The following is an 18,743-nucleotide window of genomic DNA, read 5'->3' on the forward strand; positions in this document are numbered from 1 at the left end:
CTTCCCTGCATCTCTGCTGAATGCATGGAAGCGAGGAAGGAATAGGGTGATGAGATGACAGGTGGGACTGGCATGTTGTGAATTCTGAGTCAGCAGGATTGTTATATCTTGATTGTCCATATAGGCAGTAAAAAAAATGAAGTAACCTGTTCGTGGAAGTACATAATCTGGGGTAGTTTCCTTAGGACACCTAGCTGGAGTATTTTCTTTCACTTTTCCTGTGGATATATTGATTCATCTACATTCCAGCTACTACTCCATGCAAATTGTAAGAGAGCAAAATTAAGGATAGCTATGCAAAGTTGTATTTTATCAAAAGAGATGAAGAAAGAATAGTAAATGAAGCCTTTTTCATTTCTACATGTTCAAACGTGAAGATGAAATCAATTCTCTGCAAATACTGTATCACTGGGATGACAGGGAGCCCAAACTGATAAGCCCCTTCAAATTAATTATTTCCTCAGAAAGTGTTTCCCATGCTCCTTATATATTTTTTATTCTTTTATACCAGCAAAATCAGTATTTTTCAGAACTGTCTTTTTTCAGACTGGTCTCCTTTTCCTTCGTTCTGTGGTTGGATAGCAAGGTTTGAGCACAGGGACCACTTTGCCTTTCCTTTTCCCCTCCCTCCTGGAGCACACTGAACACACTGGGTATTGTTCTTCAAACTCATTTTGGAGCTCCAGGCATGTTTCGGGGTTCCCCAAATTTGATTGACTTCATCTGTCTGTGGTCCTTCCTTGGCCTCGTCTTTCTGCCTCAACAGACAGCATTTTCCTCTGTTTTGTGGCACAAGACCGCGAGGATAATAGCAGCTCAGAAGACCTGAATAGCCTGCTGCTTCATTCGGTCAATAAAAGCACACTTGAAGGAAAGAACCATTTTCCTACCTCCTTCTTCCCCTTGCCCCCATTCAAGTACAAAATTGAGGCTCCAGGAATTGCATTTCTGTGCAGGTATCACACCACAACCTCATCACCTGACCTGTAACAAGCAACAGATTGTACTGTAATTTTAGAATAGACACACGTAATGGTTATGCCACGGATTTTTTTTTTAAGCAGAATCTGGGAAGGAAAAAATCGATGGTGTTATGCAAGCAAATATGGTGTATGTCATCTGCTGATTTTACAGGCATGGGAGTGAAATGCATCAGTCAGTTCCAGACTCAAGGATTTTGAAACACTGCTACACAATTTATACCAGCCAAAAGAATTCTTCGTAGAAATTCTCTTCCACTCTTGTGTGAATTTGATGATAACCCCTTTTTTCATTTTAGATTTTATTTAGATTTACGTAAGGTGACTTGAAGGGGAAAAGAAGGCCAACTGCACTGTTATTTATAGTGATTAATAGGGCCATTTAGAAGTTGTTTGAAATTTAGATTGCACTGTTTATCATTTACAGTTGTGTGGGCTAAGGTAATGATTCCATTATTCTAATCTATGAGCAGTATCTAGCATCTTACATTTTTTGTTCAGTTGATATTTCATTACAGAATTTGAGATATAAATCAGAAGCAAGATATATGCGTGAAGTTTAAATAGAAATGAGACCTTTTAAAGTGACATACGGGTACAAATTAACTTCATTATAAGCAGCAAATGAAATAAATATAATTCACAAGTAATGTGCCATCTGTTATGGTTGGAACACCTTTTAGAGCATTTCTTCTTGCTGTGGCTTTTTATTGTAGGAAAGGAGCCCACTGTGACAAGATTTCAGAAATCCTACCAGTTCCTTTTCAGTTCATTGGTTAAAAACTATCTTACCCATAATCATTTCAACTATTTACTACAGTTGAAGCATTTTCAAAAAGTTCTTTTAAATCTAATATTGATTATGTGTGCTTTCTTTCCACTTAAATTGTAACAAAATACAAAAACTATTTAGGTGTGAGATTAAAGTGTAGAGATGGTATTACGCTTAACTTTATCACTGAAATGGTTGTATTGGATTTTAAATTTTATGGCTGCTGAGATCGGTAGGAGCAACTCTTTCTTTTTGATTTTTTTGCTGCTTTTGACAAATGTTTATATTAGACATGCTTTTTTTTTTTTTTTTTTCAAATGATATCTGTAAAATCAATACCTCTGAAATTTAAAATCTTTAGCAACACCTAATTTTTAGGAATGCTGACACTCATTTTGAGTCATAAAATGAGACTCTAATACAGAGTCATGGTGAAGTTACCCTTATAATAATATCTAGCTGTAGTTTTCCTCATTCATAGACCTTAAAAAGTGATAGTCGTCCACCTCTCTCCAAGCAGCTAGCAATATAATTGGGAGGCTAGATTCCTATTTTCTGTTTATAGGTGGTGGAAAAAGAGAGACTTCTCCAAGGGGTGGCTGAGAGTGCTTTGACAAGAGCAGGAACCAAACTTAGATTAGATTCCTAAAGGCAGGTGAGGTGAATGAACCTTAAAGTGCTTTACTAAACAGAGCAAATATCATTCATAACCTTCCTTTTCAAGATGGAAAAAATAAAGTTCAGAGATGAAGTGATTTACTTGAGACCATCAGGAAGCCAGGAACTGAATCTCTGTTTCCTAAAGCTCAGTCTGGGGCTCCAGCCAAAAGGTACCAGTGTCTCTGGCTGGCATACCTCAAATGTTTTCCAGCAATCAGGCCCTGCAGGTTGCAGGGTGAGAGAAAGAAGGGAAAGCTTTATCCAAGCTATACACAGTCACCCTGCAAAACCTGGTGAGGGATCAATGTACTGGGAAGCTCTGGGATCACATTCACAATAGATGCATACCTGTTCTGCCTTTTCTCCCCATGTATTTGAATTGTTTTACATTCACTGCCTCCACAGTTACAAAGGCAGGAGAAGAATGTGTCTATTAAATGATAACTTAAAAAAAAAAACAGCATACCACTTGGTCAGAGATGGGATAAAGTCTGTGTTTCCAGAATACATGAAGAAAGCTGAGACAGGAGTAGAGAGAGAGAGAGCAAGTGTGCCATGTGGGTTATCAAATTGGATTGAAAAGGGGATGGGAATTTTTCCTTCCTTTATTTTTTTTTAAATGCCACATATCAGAATTTTTCAAACATAAATTCTGACTTTGGGTGGATGGTTAAGAGTAGAGAATGGCCAAAAAAAAAAAAAAGGTTTGAAAAGCAGGAAAAGAAGCCATGTGTGGCCACAAAGTAGTTGGGCAGTCCTATAGAACAAACAGGTATCTTGCAACACAAGAGGCTGGGATGAGAAATGGAGACAGATCTGGGAGGCTGTCTAGTGAGAAAAAGAAGAAAGTCAGCAGAAGTGCTCCTACAGAGAAGAATTTTGGAGGAAGGTGCAAAGGTTGTGCATGCACGAACCCCTACCGAGGAGTAGCAACTGAAGTAGGCAGAGGAACTGAGAGGGGGAGGCAGAACACAGGAGACTCAGAGAACTGAGCACTGGATTTGAAGATTTGAATCAGTGTTACAGCTTATGTAAACAACATTTTTATTGCTGTAGGATATAAGGTGGTCTGACTTTGGTTTTCCTGGAAGAAGTGGAAAAGAGAGCACACTGTGGATTGGTTCTGAAGGAGCAAACACTCCCTGCCATTTGGACTCCTACGGCTGCAATTTAGTGTTGCAAGTACAAGGAAGGTAACAAATATGTACACATACAGCAAATATAGAGGAAAGTTATATTGTGCTATAAAGTTAATTTTGTACTCGAGTATTAATTATAAATCCTGAAAATTTTAATTTTCTGAGCTGAGTGATTGAAGAGCATCAGAACTGTTTTATAGGCAGAATTTAGGGGGTTGGAGTTTGACTGGAGCGTGAAGGTAAGATGTAATTTTATTTTCTTCAGTTAGATGGAGGTTATTCCTGGTCTGTGTGTTATATGGTCCAATATTAAACATTTTAATCTACCTAGTAATTATGAACTCAGGAAGTCGGAATTAGGAGATAAAGAGTTAAAAATAAAAAGCCTGGAAACAAAATGGAAGTAAACTACTTTAGACTTTATGCCATTCTCTGTGCTAGAGCTTCTAATAGCCTGCTACAATTAATTTAAAGGGGGACCATCAGGATGGGAGCAGCCAGCTGTGAGCAAAGTTAAAAGGAACGTTTAAGGCTCCAAACTCATTTGGGGGACATGTGGCTTTGTTGCTATTTCTTTTCCAGCTTACCACTGTCTTTTTTATTTCATGGTGTGTTTTTTTTTCCTGCTTTCCTTGCATATTGGCCTCTTTTTTTCTTCAAGCTGTGATTACTAGAGTAACGCTAGAGCAACAAAACAAGTTGCGTGCATTTTTTAGGTTTGATAGTACATGGTGTGGAAGGAGTAACATGCCAGTAGAATTTTAATGTGATTAATTACTCTGACACATTTTATAAAACAGTTAAATCATGATCATCTTGCGATTAAGGTGCAGGATGGGGAGGCAGGCAGGCTTCTTTTCTGGGCGTTGGCACAGGTTGACTGGCTTTAAGGCCTGAGGCAAGTTAATGTGTCATCGTCTTATCTGTAAGAAGGGTAATTCTGTTTTGCTCTCAGGCTGGTTTTCATTCAACCTTTGTAAACAGCCTTCACATCCTTGGGTGAATGTGCAGCAGGCACCCCGGAAGCCCCCCTCAGAACTGCACTTCTTGCTGCAACCAGTCCCATAGACTGGATCTCATCAGCAAGCACGAGGCATTGAAGTCCAGACTCTTAAATGTATTTAGGAGCTGGAAATCTCAATGAAAACCCATGAGATTTTCATGCCTAAATATCTTCCAAGGATCCACCTAAATACTGGGTGTGCTAATTAAGTATAGTAATCTAGACCCGGTACCTGCCATTCCTTTTTGATCCCTACCTTTAGGGGTTGAACTCCAGCCAGATTTCCAGCATCACATTGCAATTTTGCCTGCCTTCCCAAGACACTCCCTCCTGCTCTGGTAGAACAAAATCTTTGTTCCTCTCGGGGAAAGAAGAATTCTAAAGCCTTTGCATGGCCTGAAAAGACAAAGTTGTTTTCCTCTTCAGAGCAAAGCCTATAAATAGACTCACAAACCTATACAAGCTTGTGCATCCTGTGCTTCTTCAGAGCAGAAAGATTCCCTTTTGAGACTCACAAACAAGACAGGCTTTTTAACAGAAAATAAGCTTATGGTAACCTTAAATAGATTTGCCTTTGCAGGAAAGCCAGGGACCACTCCTTAGCCCTTTGTTGCTATCTCGAATTTCCTCCTTGTATCCCTTGGGCTTCTTAATTTGTTGCTTCATGATATTGCTTTGTCATGAGCCTGCAGGATTAACCCATCAGCCTCCCAACCTAGTTATTTGATGCCTCTTTGGAGTGTCTAGCTGGGAGGGCAAAGTCAAATTCCAGTAGGGCTCAGGTTCCAGGTGAACTATTTCTTGTGTTTGCACCCAGCAGTAGCTTTGGTAATTACCAAGAAGTATCAGCAACCTATGGCACTTCCATCTGTGCCTATCTCTGCAGTTCTGGCTACCCTGCTATTCCTGTCTCTTCTGTTCCTGTGCCATTTGGCTGCCTTTCTCCCATTTTCAGATCACTGACTTAGAACTGACAACCAAAAGCACTATGCAAAAAGCACCACGAAAAGGGACAAAAAGAAAAGATCTAGCAAGAGTCAGAAATAAAGGAGAGCACAAATTGTCCAAATGTGCTGCAAAGTTACTGCCTTTTCTTTTCAATTGCTCAGTGCAGGGGTTACTGTTGTACTGATTGTCTGGCACTTCTTAAATGTAAGAAATTTTCCCTCGGTATATTCCTTTCTGGTTATTTCCATTACCTGAGGTACTGCCCTATAAATTTTCTATTTCTAAATAACATATGTACCTGCTAAGACATTTAATTTATAGTACCCATAAAACTGGCACCACCAGTTCTGGCCTGTTCTTTTCTCTGTCTGTGATCTGGTCTGTGTAAGTGAAATAGAGACACTAGCTGAGTTTTACTAAGAATGAGGGGTTTGGAGCCAACGTAACTACCAAACAAGGTGATAGGAAACAAGAACACATCCATACGCCTTTACTGTTGCCGTTGTAAACAAAAACACTCCTTTTAAAACAAACGTGGGCACAGCAGCTACTCGTTCAGTGAATGAACGTATGCTGTCTCTAATGAAATTATTTTCCCTGGTTTTCTCTGAGCATCTGTAAATGCCACACGTTGCTTTGTAGAAGGGAGGAAGGAGGAACCAGATGGGAGAGCTTTTTAAAAAAAAATAAATAAAAAAAATCATTTTATCTGCCTTTTAAAAATAATTGGTGAGAAACTGTAAATCTTCTCAGCTGAAAAATTAAAAAGTGGAATATTTTAAAAACACTTTTAGTAGACAGCCTGTAAGCAAGCACTGCCTATGTTCTCACTGCGTAGGAGATTCACACAGCAAGGCAGATCTATGTTTTATTGAAAACCTTGCTACTGCCTTTAGTTCTTTGCTGTAACTGACATGCACTGAATACATTTTTATCTTCTTTCTATTTTCAGGAAGAAATGGCACCTCTTCCCACCTGGTGACACCAGTTTCCTTTATCCCACCAGGATCCCTTATGAGGAATCCAGTGTATTCAGCAAAGTCAATGTTGCCAAGCCTGATCTGAAACGCTTTCCTGAGTTTAAGAACACAACAGCCCACGTGGTTACACTCAGTCCAGGACAGGTACCATTCCTATATGAGCTTTTTGTTACTTGAAAGATGCTAGTCATTTATTTAACTGGCTAACTAAAGGCTAGGAAGTTTTAACAAATTGACTGTGGTATTTCTCTTCCCCAACGTTCTGCACTCAGGTTTAATAAGGTAGATCTCTCAGCATGGAAAGTTTCTTCACTTACAGCTATTTTACTAGACTTTTTGTGCAAAACACACAAACATTTGGAGAGTTAGTTCGATAGACTACCCAATAACAGTTCTTGCAATCACTTCCAAGTTGTCTTAAAACTGTCTTCAGCAGTACTCTAACCTGTCTACTCTGAAAACAGTATGTTGCGTAAAAGCGTATTTGATTAATGAGCATGTAGAGCCAGCAAAGGAACTCAGATGTTGATAGTGAAGAGTAACTTTCACCAGGGAACACTGGCCTAACTTGTTGCTTTAGTAGCAGAGCAGTATAATGATGATATTTGCCTTTAAAGCACGTACCACGTAGAGGTTTCATGGTGCTTTACAAGGATGCGAGGATATTACTAACCCCATTTCACTGAGAAAATTCAGTTACAAGTGCCTGGCTTATAGTCACAGTAGTGCAGCAGTATAAGAATAGGACTCAGTACTCTTAATTCCTAGTCTCTTGTTGTAGTGTCCTCTTTTATTCAATCAACATGGACTGTATTTAGAGTGAATTACCCTTTTCATTTGTTTAGCAGTACATGTCCTTGTAAAGCACTCCTCTGCATCTCAAAATGTCAGGCATTTTGCAGTGTGCATTGCTCTGGCTGTGTAAGGTGATAGAGTTGCTGCTTCTAGCATCTTTTCACCATCCTCCTGCCAGATGTCGTCACCTCTTCTGATCCACCAGCCCAGTGACTTTGTGTTCCCTCACACATGGCTGGCAAATCCAGCTGTCTTCAACTGTTTAAAGAACAGATTTTTGTTAATCCAGCTAATTTTGGTGATGCATAGTGAGGAATGCTCCTGTGAGCTGGGGAGGTGTCAGACTGGAGCAGGATAGTAGCTTCTAGCAAGATGTCTGTCAACTGGGATCAGTGTGTTCTTCTGCTGGTACAGTCACAAATGGAAGGGAGTCTGTGATCAAGTTGCATTGGATGCACTACTTCTACTCCTTGTCATGCTCCTGAGGTAAAAGATTAGTTTTGCCACCTGCACTTTCTAAGGAAAGTGTTCAATAATATAAAGCACCAAGAACATGTTTTTACTATTGGTAAAAATGCCACGTCCATTCAGCATTGCATTATCCATGATCCCCAATGCTATTTCAATTTATAATCTCCTTTGGAATGATCAAGTGTGGTAGTGAACCTTTAATATGATCTTAATTTTAATTAGGCTTAAAGCAATTACAAATTAATCTTGCTAGGAATAAAGATCTTGAGCCAGCTCAGTAATACACGTCCCCTGCATTTCCATGGAGGAGATGCTGTTTGGATTTTGGGGGATAAAGTAACATAGGTAGTGATGGAACAGTGAGGTATTGCCTTCACCCCTTTTATCAGTGCTTTTTGGGTGATGCTGTGATCTCATGCAGAAGCTTTTGGGGCATCTGGCTGGAGACTGCTGCTGTTTGACAGAGAGGGAGGAATGACTTAGAACTCCTTTGTTAAGGAGCAAGAGGATCCCTAAATAATAACAATCTTGATACAAGCTTAGCAGCCGCTTTCACACAGAATGCATACAACTGCTTCAGAATTTGCAGCCAGCTTTATTTTGTGGTAGTTTATAGCATCTCCTTCCCAGAGGGTATGCAGAACATTTTGGATTAGATATTGTAACAATGCAGGGATGAAAAATAAAGACAAAGGTGTTCTTAGGTATTCAGGAGAGCAACTGCATGTAAGGTGATTGCAGCTTTGAATATCAAAAACTTAATGTGTCTAATGCCATCTTCTGGTCATTTTTTGCTACAAGCCATTTTTCTACAGCCCTTTAAAGCTTTAAAGCAGAATTCCTTCACATAACATTGTACCAATGTATAATGTGCACTTCATTTGCATCCTTCGTGCCTTTTCACTACTTCCACTGTGTACCTCAGAGGTGAATCTCTTATGAATTTAAGTAGTCAGCTCTTACTTCGGGTTTTATAAGGGGTACGTTGTCTGTTTGACCATTGTCTGTAGGATGAATTTCCACTGAGGTTTTAGTGCAACTTCTGGTCACACATTAATGTCCTCAGTACAAGTTATAATATTAGGTAACTAAAATTTTGAGACTTTACAAGCTCAAGCTGTGTCACACAAATGTAGAAACTCCTTGTAAACATACATACAGAGCTGGTCCCCTATGTAATTGTGGCAAGGCTGAATGGTAAGCATGGAGCAGGAGGTTAACTGCTGGTGGATTTGCACTCACTGAACTAGCAGGTTTTCACCCAAAGCATTTGTCTTCTGTTTTATTTGCTCATAAATTCTACAATATTTTTAGTAATACCTTAATTGTTTTCACAACTATGCAGATACTAATTAAAAGACTGCAAATGGAGCAAAACATGCCTGTTCTATTATCCTCCACCCTTTACTTTTCCTCAGCTCTCTGGGAAAAGTACTAAGAGAATTAGGGTAAGAGCCATTACCCTCAGCTTAAACCCTGTCCTGGACAGATGTCCTGTCTGCCATTAGTGACAAGAACCTGGCACCTCCACAAGGTGATTCATCCTCAATCTTATACAGTTAGGGTCCTGCCAGAGCATTCATCCCATCTTGTACTTCTACACAGGCTATGAAAGGAGCCTATGCACATAGAGGCTTAACTTTTTGATAATTAAAAAGCGGAGATGAATCCTACCTGAAAACACTGAAAAACTGAGATGCCTGACAAAGTCGATGATCATTCTCACCTTTTCCCCCTTCTCAGCAACTTCTTGCTTCCTTTCTGCTCACTAACCTAATTGTTCTTAGTCCATATAACTAGAAAACAGTAAAAAAGATTAGCTGCCATCAGCTCTAGACACCGAAGGTGTGAGGAAAGGCCTAGCTGAGCTAGTCTCAGAGGCACTTTGAGGTTGAGGACGCATTTATCCACACTTAAACATCAGAGGAAAAATATATTGTTTTGCCATTACCTGTCACTGTGAACTTCTGCTCAGAACCTTGCTGACCTTGCATTTGCTTGCCTGCCTTCTGAAAGGCTACAGAAATGTCTCAGTCCCAGTCTGTATCCACAACTACAGTTACCACAGCTGCCAGTTCCAGACTCTGCTCTCCCAGTGGTTCCCTAAGCTTCTCCCAGTCCCTCACCCAGCTCCTTATAGACACGGTACGGTCACAGCCTCATTCCCCATCTGCACGCCGTGCTTCTCCCCAGGGCAGAACCTGCATTTCTGCCACCAGCAGCCCTGGTCTCTGTTTCAGCAGGTGGAAAGACACCAGAGCAGCAGGGAAGAAGGAGGCAGGGTAAGAACCTCCTTCCCAGCACAGGCTGGGACGGGGCACAGGGTGGCAGCACTTCTGAAGAGTCATCCTCACTGCTGCTGCTGCTAAACCTCAGCGTGGGGTTTGCAGAGAGAGGAGAGCAGGGCTGGTTATGCGTTTTGTGGTGTTTATGTTCCACTGCCATGTTTGCAAGTGGCTCTGGAGTTTGTTTCCTTCCTCTTTTTCCACCCATCACACATGCATTCTTCAGTGCTCCTTTTTCTTGGGCATTTACACAAATACCTTTTTTAATGAGCAGAAATTTCTAAGTATAATATTTCACTGCAGGGTACGCTCTTTTTTGAAGCAATTCCACCTTTGCCCTACCTTTGCACTGTATCAAGTTAATCACGTCCATTGAGAATTTAAACCTGTTCTGTTCTCTGTGCTGTACAAGTCTTCAGCATTGCTCCACTTACTCTCCCAACTGTTCTCTTCATTTTTTCCCCATTCCTCTTAGGGTCTAGAATTTCATTTTTGTCTTCTGAGATTTCTGTCCTACTTTGACTTCATCTGCTATATTTGTCTATCACCAGGCTAAATATTAGCATTACCTGATTGGTTGCTGTTTAGATTGGTATCTTCCCATCCCACAAAGCTAGATACGCTCTGTAGAAAACAGGCTAACACCAAATTATCTCATAGCTTGGAACAATTCTGACCTGCTTTTGCACCTTGCATTTTCCCCGTGGAATGTTTGCTGCATTTTTTCCCCCTCACTCCGTTTTATTTTCACATTTCTTATCTCAGTGTGGTTTCAAATGTAGTTAAATTGTGCCCTATATTCATAAATAGGGAAGTCTGCTTGGTTTTGTTGTGGAATGGATGGTTGTTTTTTCCACCTAGTTTGCAAAGCTAGAAGAATCCCACTCTACTACTCTCTGCTGACTTATTGTTTTGTCTTTGCTAGTTCAGCTGCTCCCTTGCCAGCTTTGTTTTTTGGTTTTAATCCCTTTTTTCTGTTTCTCCATCTTGCTTAAAATTTTAGCCCTTTTGCATTTTGATAATTTCAACTTTCTTGCTGCCATAAATCCTTATCTTAACAAGCTTAAGCTTGCTAAAAAAAAAAATAAAAGAGGGAGAGCAAGTAGCTTTATGGTATCTGTTTTGCCTCTTACAGTCACAGCTCTGTAGTTCCTCTATAAAAATCACATCATCAAATAGTGCCAGCTGCAGAAATGCACAACTTCACAGTTACCCTTAGCTTGCTGGCAAGTGAAGTCTAATTAATTTCTCAGAGGTACTTCCTCCTCATCGGTCTGAAAAGACTGGACTAGCTGGGGGGCTTGTATTTTCCTCCTAGCCATACCTGATCTTTCCAAAGCAATTTTGTCTCCACATTGCACATAAGGCATGCTAAGCTAGCAGCTTCCACTCTTTATTTCCATCTTGGTTCTTCCAGATAGGCCCTCTTACCGCAAGATTTATACACTTCCCTTATTTTGTCTCCTGCTTTTATTCCCTTGCTGCACAGTCTCTGCACCATGCCCCATTTTATCACGTCTTCTTCCACTTCTCCAGCATTTTACAAACACTCTTCCCAGGAGAGTCTTACAGTAAGGAGCCAGTTGTGAGAAACAGGTATTTATTCTGGACACTATGCTACCTTCTAACATAGCACAATATTTTCCAGGCTTCGGCATTATACCCTGTCATTTGGATGGCACTGAGATGGGTGTAGTGCAAGATCCCCTATTAAGAAGGAGAATCTGTTTTTTGTGTGATTCTGTTGACAAAATGTGAGCAAACACTTGCTAACACTGTCCCATTGCAGCTAATGCAGCTATACTCTTGATTGAAAGTGTATGTTTGCATGATGAAAGCACCATGTTTTTGCTTCGGTCTGTGTAGGGTTTAATATACGTTTAGATGTAAGAACTGATCAGTGATATTTGTTAAATACCATCCCCCCACAATCTTATCTGCAACACACTGACATTTGTGAATCCTGAGCTCCATACTAATGGATGTGCAATGTTTGTTTCTGCATCTGCCTATGTGCACATGCAAGACTGTATTTTCTACTATTCTCCCTTTCAGTCCCAACGTTTTAGTGTCTTGTTTGGTAGTGTGACTGCTCGGTGTTCAGCTCTGTAGCTAAATTCTGCCTTGGTAGAGGGGACATCTCAAAGCCAAGAAAGCGTTCCAGATCACTAGATATCACACCAAGCAGTGTGAGCCATTGGTAGTAGATTCAAACATAGCTAATTGCTTTTGGTGTTTGCAACCAAGTGTCTAATTGAGCAATGCATTTCATTTGTTCAACAGGAGGCTTGGACTGTGCCATCAGTGGCACAGTTGTTTGTCCCCTTTCTCTCAGTTCCTTCTTTCTGTTTTTTGTGCTGTACTGGATTAAAATACAATTTCCAAATGCTTTTGACCTTTAGATAGACTACATTTTTTCTCCCCTTAAATTGAAAAGCTGTGGAGAGCATTTCTGCCTGTAGCCCAAAACTGGGCTATAAGCATTTGCAGGACCAGGGCTGCAGTCATTGTTTCCTTCACAGACATTTTCTCATTAGTGATGTTTTGATATAATGAATCACAAGGCTACCTAGCTAGCAGGACATCTTTTCAGTAATTTGCGTGCAACAAGAAAAAAAATTGGCTGTGATTCAGATACAGATCATTGCTTCACTTTCCCCATTCTGAAGTGTGTATTTTTATCCATCTCTGACCATTTTCATTCCCTGTCAAAAACCATCTTTTATGCTTTTCTTGATGGCTCTATGTTAATCTAATGTTCAGTAATCTGAAAAGCTTGTACTATATCATCAAAACAACATTAATGTCTTTGTACCATAAAAGCCATGGGTTAGAATCAATTTTATGTCACAGCTATCATCCTGATATAGTTGTAAAGCTCTGATCTAAACTAGATTGTCATGATTTCTGGGACATCTTCTTTTAAAAGCCTATCTACTAAAAGCAACAAGTTTAATACAGGTAATTATTTACCAGAATTGAAGCTACGTGTTGTTAATCACCTAGATTAGTATTAGGATACCTACTTCTGGGGAAAGCCAGCTGGCAGTCCTTCTGAAGGAACTGGGAAGCCTGTTCAATTGCATGCAGTGTCTGCTAAAGACTGCTTGCTTGGCTGAGACTTTCCCTAAAGCCCTGCTCTACATCAACACCAGCTCCAGTCCCTTTGTACAGCTGGACCTTGCTTATCTGGCGCAGTTAAAAGGTTACTGTCCTGCATATATGAGAAGATTTTGGATGAGAGGTAGTTCTGGATCATGTCCACTTCTCACATAATAGTATTTGATACAATGGGAGCAGCAAAGGGACATCTAAGTCTTGATGAAAGGCTGTTTAGAAGAAACAACAATCATCTCCCACCTCCTACTTCTATTCTTTGCCTTATTCTGCCTCTGCATCCCATGCCAATTTGAGTAAGTCACCTGAGCTTCCTTCTCAGCCTTCTGCTAGCCTAACGCATTGTCTCTGATTCCAGGTCCTGCTTGTTCCAAGGCACTGGTGGCACTACGTGGAATCCATCGACCCCATCACCATCAGCATAAACTCGTGGATTGAACTGGTATTTTATATATTTTATATATATATATTCCTTTTTATATCATGGTGCTGCAGCATTTCCATGTGTGCATGCATTATAAAAAGTAGGAAAGCAGATATAATCCTGTCCCAGATCTGATGACCCCATGAGCCAACTTCAGTGATTTCAGTGTGCAGTTACATTTACATAGCTTCTTTTATCTTCAAGGATAGCAGAAAACTTTGCAGACTTGCACATTCTACTAACATCATTTGTCAGCCACCACTAAAATGCAGCTATGCTTTGCCACTGGCACATTTGATTCAAGTTTATTTTCTAGAGAAAGCAGGAGGGAGGAAAGAAAAGCACCTCTAACAAAAACCATGACAAGGATATGACCTAGAGAGAGGCGTTATGCCACTCAGAACTCAAGCTGTATTTCCTACTCAGCTGTATTGAGCAGGATCTTTTGCAAGGATTAAGGTTGAAGAATTTTGTCCCTTGCCCATCTGGTTCAGCCCTATCAGGTTTGCTGTATTCAGCAGCTGGTGAGGGAAGAGCCCTTGTGGTTACAGTTTTTCCTGAAGAACCTTCCAAGGCTCCAGATCTAAAGCACCAGTTCAGTCATATGGAAGTTTGCCTCAATCAGGAAAACAATTAAACACAGGCTAAACTTCTCCTGTCTGATTTCTCAGGGACTAACCAACATTGTGCTGAGTAGGGAATGACAAACAGCAGCTTCATCTCAAGCACATGCTTACATGCAAAGCTAAATTAGAATTTAAATCAGATTAATGTGATAGAAAGGGGGTGGCAGAGGATGTTTGAATTTTCATTTCTCTGTGATAGTTATGATTTGCCTGGAGTTGGATTTTTCTCATGTATTTAATTAATTTTTTTTCCCCCAGGCTCTGATTTTTCTTGCTCTCCCAGTATATATGGGATGGTTCTAGGGATGTCATCTCAATGCTACAGAAGGTTTTCTGATTCAAATTACTTCTTCATTAATCCTAGCTTAATATTAAAAAGGCCCTTTGAATTGGCATTTGAAAGCTGCCTCACTAAAATGCTTATTGCATTTTTTTTGCACCTTTATTAGACTGGAAATCTGCAGGGGGATGAACACATGCGTTCAGCTGCCATTCAAACTACACAATACATTTCTCATACTGACATCAAACCAAGCCTTTGCAGAGCAGAGGCAAACTTGGGTATCTTCCTCATAGAGAAGTTTTCCATATGAGACTGCATACGAAGAAAGGACAGCAGGCCCATAGTCTGTACTGGCCTTGTACACAGTCCTGAGTCTAATACCAGAGAAAGCACCAGCAATATTAGAGAGCAACCATTTAAACCTGCCTTAAATTTGAGCAGCCTTTGAAGTAATTTCACCCCATGTTCCTGAAGACCCCCCACACTTGCATCCTAAGTTGTACCTCACAAATTTCAACCCCTGCTGGAGGAGAAGGTCAGAACTGGATCAGTTCTGCTGGGTAAATAGGTCCCAGGAGGCTGGGTTGTATATAACTTGTTTGGGTTTCTCATAGGCTATGAAAAAAAAAAAAAAAAAAAAAAAGTAGAGCTAAGCTCCATGGCCTTTCTGGTCATAAAAGTCTTGGTGAAGTGACAGATCTTGTTGGAAACAGCAAGAGCAGACAGTTGTGTATAGATGGCATGATCTGCAGAGGAGTGTTTGCTGGATTTTGTTAATGAATGAACCCTACCCCAGCCCCCCCCCCAAAAAAGATATGAAAAGCAACCATAAACAAATATAACCATTGCAACTCAGGTGAGAGTTCCTTACAGGTATTATCCCTACAGATGATGGTGGCAGCACACCTATAAAAATTCTGACACGGATGCCGAGAAACAATATTGAGAGGATTTCCATTACCAAATCAAGCAGTTCTTGCTTGCAGCTGTTACCAGCTGCTTTCATATTGACAGATGTGAATCATGCCAACATTTGTAGTCCTAGAGAAACCATTAATTATATTGGCAAGCCTTTAAAGTAGAAGTTTAATTTGTTTTCAGCTGGATGTGAGCTGCTCAAAGCACTTCATGCTTCTTAACATATTCTCATGCAATCAGCACAACCCTGTTATCCATCAGACCAGGATGAATCCAAAGAGTGCAACACCCTAAATAATAATTTCCACGCTTAAATAAACTCAGTGTTTTGGGGACTTGTTATATAAGGCCATTAGTAGGCAAAGCATCCACAGCTACGCTTTCCCCTGCTTCTATCCCAAATTCTGCTTGGGGATCCAGATGAATTACTGCCTTCACCACTCTACTACCAAGATGCATGGCTTGCTTGACATGTTCCCCGAAGCCACAATTAGGCAATGCAGTGTTGTGTGTTGACTAGGTTACATCTTTCTTCCAAAACCGGTATGTCTAAGTGTCTCAACAAAACCAAATTTATGCATCCACTCCTAGGCATCTGTCACTGAAATAACTAAACTACCCATCTTGTTCAGAGAGCCTTATTTTCTCCTTTCACGTACAAGAAATCCAGTTAAGTGGGAAAGAAAACTTAAATAGATCCTATAAAGTTTATTTCTGCTATCCCAGACTAACTGGTACCCAGTTACCCAAGGGGATGATGGAGGAAGTGAAGGCCTAAAACCAAGAGCTAGTTACTAACTTCGTTGTTAGTTTGGCAGGAGATCTTTCATATGAAATGCATTTTTCCTTTCTGCTTATGTTTGAAACCGCAGTAGTATGTTAACTTCTGTTACTATCACATGATAAAATGTTTCCTGAATTTTAAGCCTCACTTTTGCTAATCTCTAGACCTTACATAGTTACTGCCTTGCTGTAACATCCTTCGTTTAAATACTTAAATAGACATAATATGTAGATCTATAAAATTTTCTATGTACTTTCATGGTCCTTCTAGTCCTAAGGAGTCTTATAAATACACATATTAATTAAATCCTAACATTGCTATGTAATTTCAAGCACCAGATTCAATTAAAAGAACACTAATAAGGAAAAAGATTATATACACACTAGAATCTTTTTCTGCAAATCCTTATCTGCATGAGTAGTCACACCAAAGCCTGTGCTGTTACTCATGTAAGCTCTCTATGCATGAGTAGGAGCTTCAGAAGTCCAAAACCTTCTACCTACTTTACGTAGATGAGTATGGCTTTCCAGCTAAGGCATCTGTTTAGTTCTTGCCAAGATCTTCCACCTTCCTATAGCAATTTAAGTGCTAACCCGTCTCCGAACACTTCATTCCCTTGAGGCAGGATGCAGATCATGAAGCTCGTGTAGAAGAAGCAATAACTCGAACACTGGTATGTGCCATAAAATCAGCAGAAAGCCCCAGTGATGAAGATATCTGGCTAAATCCCACAGAGGTAAGCACTCTTGCTTCATTATAGCAGTGATAGTAGAGAATCACTGACATTTTGCTTAATCTTATCTTTCTGCTACCTGAAAGAAAATTTTTAAGTTCCTTCCCCTTAAGTAGGGAAAATAATCCATGGAACATAATCATGCAACACTGAACTGAAACATTCCTCCTTTTAACAGAGTACATTTTGGGTGTTTTCTTAGGTTGAGGCAACATCCCATGAAATCAATCTCCAGTACCTGAATAAAGCAGTGTCTGCATATTTCAAGTGTCAAAAGGCAAGCGTATCAGAGCAGACACGTCCCAGCAGCACTGAAGCGGAGCGAGTGACGAGTCCCTCACACAAGAGGAGGAAAAAGCAAGGTGGCTGGGAACCAGGGGGCTGCAAATTACTAACCCATGAATTTGGCTCTTCAACATTAAAAGCAGAAAAGTTCCAGAAAATACCTTTTGGACCTCACCTCATTCAAGTTCTACCGCAGCCTCAAGAAACAAGCTCAACGGGTGCAGGCAAAAGTGACTATAGAGATCTTCTCCATGAAAATGAAGGAGGACATTTTGGAAAATTACACTGCACCAGGAAGCAATTGGCAATGAGTAATGACTGCGAAACGCCTGCAAATCAAATGGATTCAGACGGCAGTCCAAATGCCTCCCAAACAGCCCTTTCTACCAATGATTTGCTAGACTGTTTGGTTAATCCACATGTCATCAGCTTAGTGGCTCAGCTGCTGCTGGAGAGAGCAGGAGTTTAATGCTCAAGTGCTTTATCATATTTGAAATAAAGAAGTCAAATAACAGCCTTGTTCTGGCTGTTTAAGGTTGGTAATAATTGAATGTTTTACTTTTGTTTCAAGTACTTTTTAAAATGTAGACAAACACAGCTAATGGTTAAGTGGCAAAATGAAGTGGAGCTAAAATAATAACTGATTAATGAGGAATAGGAAGAAAAAGGTGTGTCAGAGTTCAACGTTACAAGCAGAATGTACAGTTATAATTCCACCTTGTGTGAATGGGTGGTTTAACACATTGTACAGCTCTGAGCATCAGTGAATCTGTTGATCTGTGCAAGTCCATAAATCAGACGAGTGGCTCAAACTGGAAGCTAAAAAGCAGTCCCAGGTCCCCAGGGGGACAAACAGAGGGGTGGAGGGAGGCAATTTAATTGCTCTGGGGCAGTCATGCAGAAACATGCAGCCTGCTTATTTCAGGAGGTAGAAACATGGGCTTTGAGAAGTGACTGAGTTACTAGGAGGAAGCCATGTCAAGCTCTGTCCTTGACCCAGATATGCACAATTTCCGACTGTCCATCCCTTTCCTCTTGACTGGGCTCAGACCCCAATGACACCTGTGTGTCATCATCAGTAACAAAGAGCCTGCTGGCAAGATGCAGTCCTAAACTCCACCTAAAAAAAAAAAAATCCATGCTCTGACACAGACAGGAAAATGCAAATACAGTTTCAATGGGATTGCACCACCACAATACTACCAGAATTTAAGGAACAGTCCTGTTCATATAGTTCATGTTTTTGTGTTGGCACTGCTGTGCCAAAAAGGATTAAAAATGAGTTAGGAAACGTCTTAGTCACATCTGCTGCCTTCAGTGATTCACCAGGCTCCTAGGGAGCAGATCTGTAGAATAAGGCAGCACCATTTAGATACATTGGCATATCTCAAAAGAGCTGTGCTTTAATGACAGCCCACTTTCATCCTATTGTTACACTTGTCTTTTTTCTCAGGCTGACCACAGGGGCAGGGCCCAGCCAGAGATCACTGCTGCTGGGATCATTTGCACTGGGGCGAGGGGGCTGCAAACGGTTCATTTT

The 18,743-nt window shown here is 40.4% G+C and overlaps 1 protein-coding gene across 2 annotated transcripts in view; it reads left to right on the plus strand.

Moving 5' to 3' along the window:
- The window catches only part of HSPBAP1 (HSPB1 associated protein 1), a gene marked incomplete at its 3' end in the record, with an annotated part of 35,204 nt that extends 17,532 nt beyond the window's left edge, over nucleotides 1-17,672 (plus strand). Inside the window, exons 4-8 of one of the 2 annotated variants that reach the window (XM_084289382.1) lie at nucleotides 3,469-3,605; nucleotides 6,455-6,626; nucleotides 13,509-13,592; nucleotides 16,811-16,921; nucleotides 17,121-17,672. In XM_084289382.1, coding sequence (XP_084145508.1) covers nucleotides 3,469-3,605; nucleotides 6,455-6,626; nucleotides 13,509-13,592; nucleotides 16,811-16,921; nucleotides 17,121-17,672 — 1,056 coding nt within the window. The remainder of the gene's footprint in view (nucleotides 1-3,468; nucleotides 3,606-6,454; nucleotides 6,627-13,508; nucleotides 13,593-16,810; nucleotides 16,922-17,120) is intronic. The other variant, XM_084289383.1, reaches the window with a different exon arrangement.
- Between the last annotated feature and the right edge of the window lie 1,071 nt (nucleotides 17,673-18,743).

Source organism: Netta rufina (assembly GCF_964035555.1).
Source record: "Netta rufina genome assembly, chromosome: 6".
Taxonomy (NCBI): domain Eukaryota; kingdom Metazoa; phylum Chordata; class Aves; order Anseriformes; family Anatidae; genus Netta; species Netta rufina.